At 34.9% G+C, this 7347-nt stretch overlaps 1 protein-coding gene across 3 annotated transcripts; it reads right to left on the bottom strand.

The window, feature by feature from the left end:
- Positions 1 to 581: 581 nt before the first annotated feature.
- LOC141720383 (serine/threonine-protein phosphatase 7 long form homolog) lies at positions 582 to 5086 on the bottom strand. 3 transcript variants are annotated; one of them, XM_074522771.1, is made up of 3 exons: positions 4930 to 5086; positions 2513 to 3816; positions 582 to 2407 (listed from the first exon to the last, which is right to left on the bottom strand). In XM_074522771.1, exons 2-3 carry the CDS (start codon positions 2774 to 2776, stop codon positions 2168 to 2170), a joined length of 504 nt encoding a protein of 167 aa, XP_074378872.1. In that variant the 5' UTR covers positions 2777 to 3816; positions 4930 to 5086; the 3' UTR covers positions 582 to 2167. The 3 variants fall into 3 exon arrangements, with proteins under 3 accessions (XP_074378872.1, XP_074378873.1, XP_074378874.1); XM_074522772.1 differs by having other exon boundaries at positions 4924 to 5083; XM_074522773.1 differs by lacking the exon at positions 4930 to 5086 and having other exon boundaries at positions 2513 to 4917.
- Positions 5087 to 7347: the final 2261 nt, after the last annotated feature.

The following is a 7347-nucleotide window of genomic DNA, read 5'->3' as shown; positions in this document are numbered from 1 at the left end:
GTAGTAGCAATAATGTCAACACCATTAATATTAGCATTTTAAAACAGTACCCAACAAACATTAAAGGATTGTTTAAAAATGACAATTAATCTGGACTAATATTGAGTAATAGCTAGACTTGATTAAGTTAAAACCGAATTAAAAAAAATTATAAAAATCAGTCAGTAATCAATTAAAACCTGTATAATCAGGCTAATGGCTGAAAATTGATCTCGATTTTTACCAATCATTAGTATGCTTAATCCTGGATATCATTTATAAAATCATAAGTTTCAACAATTATAATTCTAAATCAATTGTCACGTCTTAAAAATCAAACACCTAAAAGTAAGTCTTACTTAATGTGAAATGACACATCTTAAACAACAAATATGTTAGTTTTTTCTCTAATAAAAAATAGATCGATCTACACAAGTCCCCACAATTATTTTCAAAAAAAAAGAGTCTCGCGATTATAATCCTATCTACACAACATAGTACAAACAAAATGAAGTAATATAAATCTAAAAACGGTAATTTTAAATTTATCTATAACAATTTTATATAAATATTTTAACTTTAAAAATACCTAAATTTCAGAATCATTTAACACTTCAGCAATATATATCAATGAATTTCACAATCCTAATTTTATAAAACTTCCACAAAAATCTATTTACTAAGTATAAAATATATAAAAAAATCTAATCTTTTTCAATGTAAATAAAATTACAGTTTTAGATACTATTATATTTGGGCAAAAGCCCATTATAACAGTTTTATATACAATCCTGTCCAAAATGTGAGCGTGCAGGATACGTGCCCAAAATAACACTTTGTAAACGCATATCGAGTATACGTGGAGCTCTATGCCCACAGACAAAATGCATGTGTTCCCTGACTGTATGCCCGCCTCTGACCACACAATTAATACTCCCTACGAAAACTGGATTGTTTACGTTAATTTTTGGTATGCTTTTCAATGCTCGTTTAAAGTATAATTTCATAATATTTTTTTAAAATTTTATTTTTCGAATAAAAGTTTTATGTTTAAACTTTTATTAAAAAAAAATTTGAAAAAACATTATGAAACTATACGTTATAGAAGTCTCGAAATACGTGCCGAATAGTAACGTAAACATCCCAGTGGGACGGAGGGAGTATCAATCTATTGGGTAGGCATACGCATATGCAATTTACGTGGGTAGGCATGTAATCTGCGTCCGCTTAGCTATCTAAAAGGTATACGCATTCTTATAATGCGTAGAATGGTATACGCATAACCTTCGTGCGCGCCACACCTGAGCCGCTTACAATCGAGAACCTTGTAACCGCGGGTTCCAAAATTCATATGTCGACTTCGGTGGCTGCTGTTACACCAAAGATGGGTGCTGCTGTGTTGTAGGTGATGGGGTTCGCGGTGGTGGAGGAACTGGATCGGAAAAAAGAGGGATTCTAGCCAATTGAAAGGATCTTCTGATCAATCCAGAGATCCTTTGGATTCCATTAGTAATGAGGATTCGGAATATCACACATTGATCAATCAAAGATTGGACTGAAGGTGGTGGCGATTGATGCACTACATATGGTGGTGGTTGCAGCGCTACAGAATGAGCATCTAAACTAAATATCGTTGCACTGAAGTATGTAGTTGGTAGCTGGTACCCGCAGCAAAGGTGGGGGCTGGTGTCGCTGTACCAAGGGCTGCAGGAGGTGATAGCTGCTTCTGATGCACTATAGGTGGCTGATGTGCAGGCAGGGACTGCTACATTGCAGGTGCTGGTTGGTGCACTACAGGTGGAGCATGTTGAATGTCCGGTAGTTGTTGATGACACTGTGTTGAATGAGCCGACTGCTCCTGCACTGTAGGCTTTGGTAGCCGGTGTCCCTGTGCAAAAGGTGGCATCTGAGAAGGTGGTAGCTGGTGTCCCTGAGTTGGCTGTGCTATAGGATCCGGGACTAACTGCGATCCCCACTGAGAGAGGAGGTTGAACGTCAGATATGATAATAGTGGAGGAGAATGATCCTTGTTTGAAGTTTCATGTGTAACCGACTGATCAGGGAAATGGTCACATAAAATATTCTCGGAAGGCATCCGTAAGAAGTCCCCGGGTAGTAGTAAATCCTAGTTAGGTAGGAAGTCATTAGTACTAAATTCAACATTAGGCTGCTCCACATTATCACCTTCCTAACGATTGCACGGTGCATTAGTGCCCCCACGGCCTCCTTTGTGATAAACTTTTTTAGGCTTCAGTCTCTTTAAATTTTCTTTTTCTCTTCGATCTTCAACTGGGAAATCTTGAAACACACCATGACTAAATGCACCCTTTACTACATTTTTACCATGAGCACATAGAAAAGCAATATCCTCATTAGTGCCATCTATCTCGCCTCTAGCTATAGCATCCATATGATCAAGCAAGTCAATCTGTAAAAACATAAAAACCAATGTAAAAAGACTACAACAATGCAAGTATATAATTAAAAAAAAATACATTGGAAGAATATATTTTGACCAGGGATTTAGAATTACCGAATAAAAGTGTGATCCACCAATACGTGTATGAAATCGACGGGTAATGTAAGTATACCATGTATCATACCCCTCGACAACACCATTACTAACATTTGCACCCACACGAATCACAAGCTCTTGTCGATGACTCCAATATAGTATATGTTCATGATGCCTAAAACCCCAAATGTTAGACTGTTTTCCTTGTAAGTTGATATCATGAAGCGCCTTGGAGAATTCAACATCTAACGGTATATCTTGAATTATACTGAACTGCCTCATAAATCTGTCCGGCAGGTGTGGCTCCACAATATGAAAACATATCAATGGCCCCTTATACCACCAAATATCAGCACCTTCCCTCCAATGGTCAGGAACTTTAGTTAGTATATCAGCTGAATATGGTTGCCAAATAAAATGAGTAGGTCCAAGGGCACCCAGAGACAACCGATGAGTGGATAACACGTGAGAACTAATATCGGTAAATTTCAAATGGAAACACCATTTCAACCCGTACGGCCCTGCTCGATCTTCCCAAATAGGATTTTCAATAGTGGACCACGAGGAACGGGAGCTAGGAAAGGCAACCTAATCCACGCCCACAACTGCAATAACAGCAAACAACCTGCAACTTCCTCAACTCCAATCCTACATGACTTGCATAACTCCCTAAATAGGTATGCAAGCACAACAGCTCCCTAAGCTAAACCCCTACAACGTCCAAAATCCCGTATTAATGGAATAAACATGCAGTGAACTTGACCTCCAGAATGGTCAGTAAACAGAACCCCAACAATCAACTGTAGTATGTTGGATTGTGTATATTGTCTAAGCTCCTCTTCAGATGGAGTAACAGGAAGTGTACTACAAACCAAATTCAACCAACTCAGCAATGACCTCCTACCATTTAACAGACTTCTTTCCTTATCTTTCGTTTTTGTTGCCTTGCCAAATATCTGCTGAATAAAAAGTTTCCATCCACCCTGAACTCCACCAGTACTACTAGTAACTACATCACCATCTATGCGTAAACCAAGCAAAACACTAACATCTTGTAGAGTAATACTGCACTCTCCTACCGGTAAGTGAAATGTATGTGTTTCAAGTCTCCAACGTTATACTAACGCAGTAATAAGGCTCCGATCAATGTTAATACAGGAAAGTCTAGCAACTCCATCAACTTACAAATCCTCGAGAATAGGAATCGTACTCTCAACTAGTGGAGGGAATCTAGCTTGAGTCGGGTTACACTTCCTAGAACGGTGAGTGTCACCACCACCAACCTCCCAAACAATAGATGGCCGATGGCTCGGTTGTAAGTGCTGCAGGGAAAGTTTTTTAGGCCCAGGATACATTCGTGACTCATCATCAGGATCCAAAATTTGTAGGCAAAATAAAAATAACGTCATAAAATCAGAAATACAAAATACAGCACTAAATACACGTGCACCATTTCAAATATGTAAATATATAAGCACTAAATTAATGACTGATGATGTAAATCTGTAAAAACAAGTGCACTAAATCTGTAAGAGCAAGTTCAATGCAAGATTCAAAATAGCTATAGCTATTGCTATAATTTGGCACCAAAAATTGTCTTTTGATGCTAAAATAAAACTTCAACTCCAATGCTAGATGCATTTTGAAACCAAATATTTCCTAATTTACCTAAATTTTGTCAATTTCCCCTAAGTTTCATTTAAAGTACAACAAAATTCATCTTATTTATAGTAGTTTGATGATGTGGCTAGATGCATAAATGCATCATTGGTTTCAAATTTAGAACCAAGGATGCATATTTGCATCCAAGTATAGAACTCCTCTGGAGTTGAAATTTTTGACATTTGGTTTCAAATTATAGAAATGGCATCACTTATAGCATTGCATTGGACTTGCTCTAAGAACTAAATCGATGATTGATGAAGAGCAATCAATGACTAATGATGTAGTCATTCATGACTGAATACTGGTCCCACATATGTCAAATAAACACTTGCACCAGTTGTTTTTCTTTTGCGAATATAACATACCAATTACACATAAACAACTTATGGTCTAGAATCAAATCTATGCACTACAATAGTGTAAATAAGCATTGCTCAACAAGGTCCCTTAAACTACTTTAGCTTCTACCCAATGCCAAAATAACTTATGAAATTGAGGAAATTGCTTACTATGCCCAGTCCAAATGCGGGAAGCTTTTACAATGCCCTAATATCCAAAACCATAACTATGCAATTAAAATCACACAATATCCTAATCCTCAAAGTATAGCTCAGTCTTAATTACCCAAATCAAATCAAAGTAAAACTACTATGAACACTATGAAAATAAGTAATAAGGATGCAACTAGTAAAAAGTATCAATAAGGACAAACAACACAATTAACAAATCTCAAAGTATACAAAGCAATAAAGAAGAAGACATACACTTACATATACATGAAAGATAGTGGATAGTTAGAGGAAAAGATATGTATAATCGAATTGAATCGGATGAAGATGTCAGAAGATTGAACTGCCCTTTACTGTGTGAAAGGGGGGTTTCACAGTGGAGTTTATGATCAGACTATGTATACGCATATCACATGTACGGATAAGATGTGCCTTTTTTGGGCACCCAAATAAAATATATGATATTTTGGTCAATTTCTTATTATATTTTCACTTTTACTCTTTCATTATGGTATAAAAAAGAAATAACTTTTTAATTTAAAAACCTAAAATAAAATAATAATCATTTATATATAAAATAATATGACTTTTTAAAATTGTCATTTTCCCATAAAATCTAATATTAAACAATATTTATTTACATATCACATAATAAGATATACCCTTTAAAAAGGACACATCAACCATACTATAAAAAAACTATTATTTACGTAAAACACCTATAAAATACCTAAAAATCTAAAATAAAACAATAATTAATTATATATAACATAATAAGACATCTAAAATACTTAAAGGCCTAAAATAAAAAAAATAAGTATTTATATATAATGTTCAATAACAACATGTGTAGCATGTAAATCTGGTAAGAAAAATACCAGGGGTACCTTTTTTCGTGCAAGAAAAATACCCATGTAAATATAGTAAATTCATCAACAACAACTAGGGTGTACTTTTCTTGTTGATAGATGTAATGTTCATAGGACCAAAAAAATCCCGATATAGCATTTCATATGGCTTTTTAATGCATGATTATAACTTGATTTTAAAGGAAGTCCTTCTCTGCTTGGCTTGTTGAAAAGAATCACATAGACCATCAGGAGAATAGTACATGTTTGGTAGTCCTCTTACCAAATCTTTCTTGACCAGTTTATTGAGATTATTGAAATTTAAGCGAGAAAGTTTCCTATGCCAGTTCCAACTCTCATCTACTGATCCTTTGCTTATCAGAAAAGTCTCAGGTCCATCAGTATTTGCATGAAGTTTGGCTTCATAAATATTTTAATGTCTGTATCCAATCAAAACAACTTTCTTTATTATCTTATGAATCACTTCATAGTGAGTATCATAAAAATACAACATGGTATCCTTTGTCAGTAATTTGTCTGATGCTAAGGAGATTGTGCTTCAGTCCATCTACTAGAGCTACATCTTGAATGATGACATTTTCAACGATAATATTGCCATATCCTAGTATTTTTTCTACATTTCCATCAACATAGGAAACCATTGGGCCAACCTTTCTCTCATATTTTGATAACATGGATTTATTTTCAGTTATATGTGCTAAATGTTAGTCGCTAAACACGCGCTAATAACATACGCAAGTATACGAGTTCGCAAGTAGTATGAAATCTTTTCTAATTCGTTCCCATAGAGACTGGCTTTGGTTAACTAATTAATTAATGCACTTAAACAACAATGTATGGTTATTATTCAATGCTAAGATGATAACAAATTGAGGTTGATTATAACTAAGAATTAAACTAACAATTATAGCTAAGAGAATAAAATTGACTGAATTAATATATATGACAAACATGAGATTCTAACTTCATTAAATACTTCATTTAATAGCTTATTGTTCTCAACCTTAGCATGCAATGGTGATGACACTAATCAGATAACACGAAACTGATAAACGCCAACTTTTGTTGCACGAATATCATACTACCAGACATCCACAAAAGCGATATAAGCTATATAGACACCAATTATATTGAGACCCTATATGTCTATAGAATTTGACAACATAACGGTTTAAGCACAAGTTATCTATCTTGATTACATCGGGCAAGTAAGATGGTTAAAATTACCCACACATCATGCATAACAAATACATGAGTTGAACGTCTCAACCCCGGGATCAGGAGTTGACGTCACTAATAACAATCATAATACAATCTAAATCATTAATAATACATAACTACGACCCCTTTACCAAGACCTTTTCCAGGTTTAAGTATGACTTAAGTTACAATCAACACAAGTCTAACTTATAACAAACCACCCTGACAAAACTAACTTAATATAGCAACTCAATAGACCATCTTTGGTTCAACACAACTACCTCAGAGGAGCCTGACACGGAAGGAACTGGAACTCTTCCCCGACTATCACGGAAAAACCTCCTAGGCATCTGCAATACATATAAAACATTCTGCAAGGGTGATCAATCAATTGCTCAGCAGTACCACTATATGAATAACAAGTAAAAATAATTTAAAGTAAAGCAGTTATAGGAACAAAATTCATAACTTGCTAGAAAACAAGTAAAACATGTATAAACTGGATATCAACACTATCATGCTTTGTAAAACAATAACATCAACAGTCGTGTGATGTGCATAAATACCAGAGTTCAATTTTTAGCATGTTATTTTTATTTTCAAATCTTCC

The sequence above is a fragment of the Apium graveolens genome, chromosome 4 (genome assembly GCF_009905375.1).
Source record: "Apium graveolens cultivar Ventura chromosome 4, ASM990537v1, whole genome shotgun sequence".
In the NCBI taxonomy this organism is placed as follows: Eukaryota; Viridiplantae; Streptophyta; class Magnoliopsida; order Apiales; family Apiaceae; genus Apium; species Apium graveolens.
The sequence above is the reverse complement of the archived record's forward strand: the minus strand, read 5'-3'. Positions and strand labels throughout refer to the sequence as shown.

Coding starts and splice junctions, on each gene's coding strand:
- LOC141720383 (XM_074522771.1), bottom strand. CDS start 2,776: ATGAGGCAGTTCAGTATAATTCAAGATATACCGTTAGATGTTGAATTC. Junction 2,408..2,512: donor GTGGATCACACTTTTATTCG/GTAATTCTAAAT, acceptor ATGTTTTTACAG/ATTGACTTGCTTGATCATAT.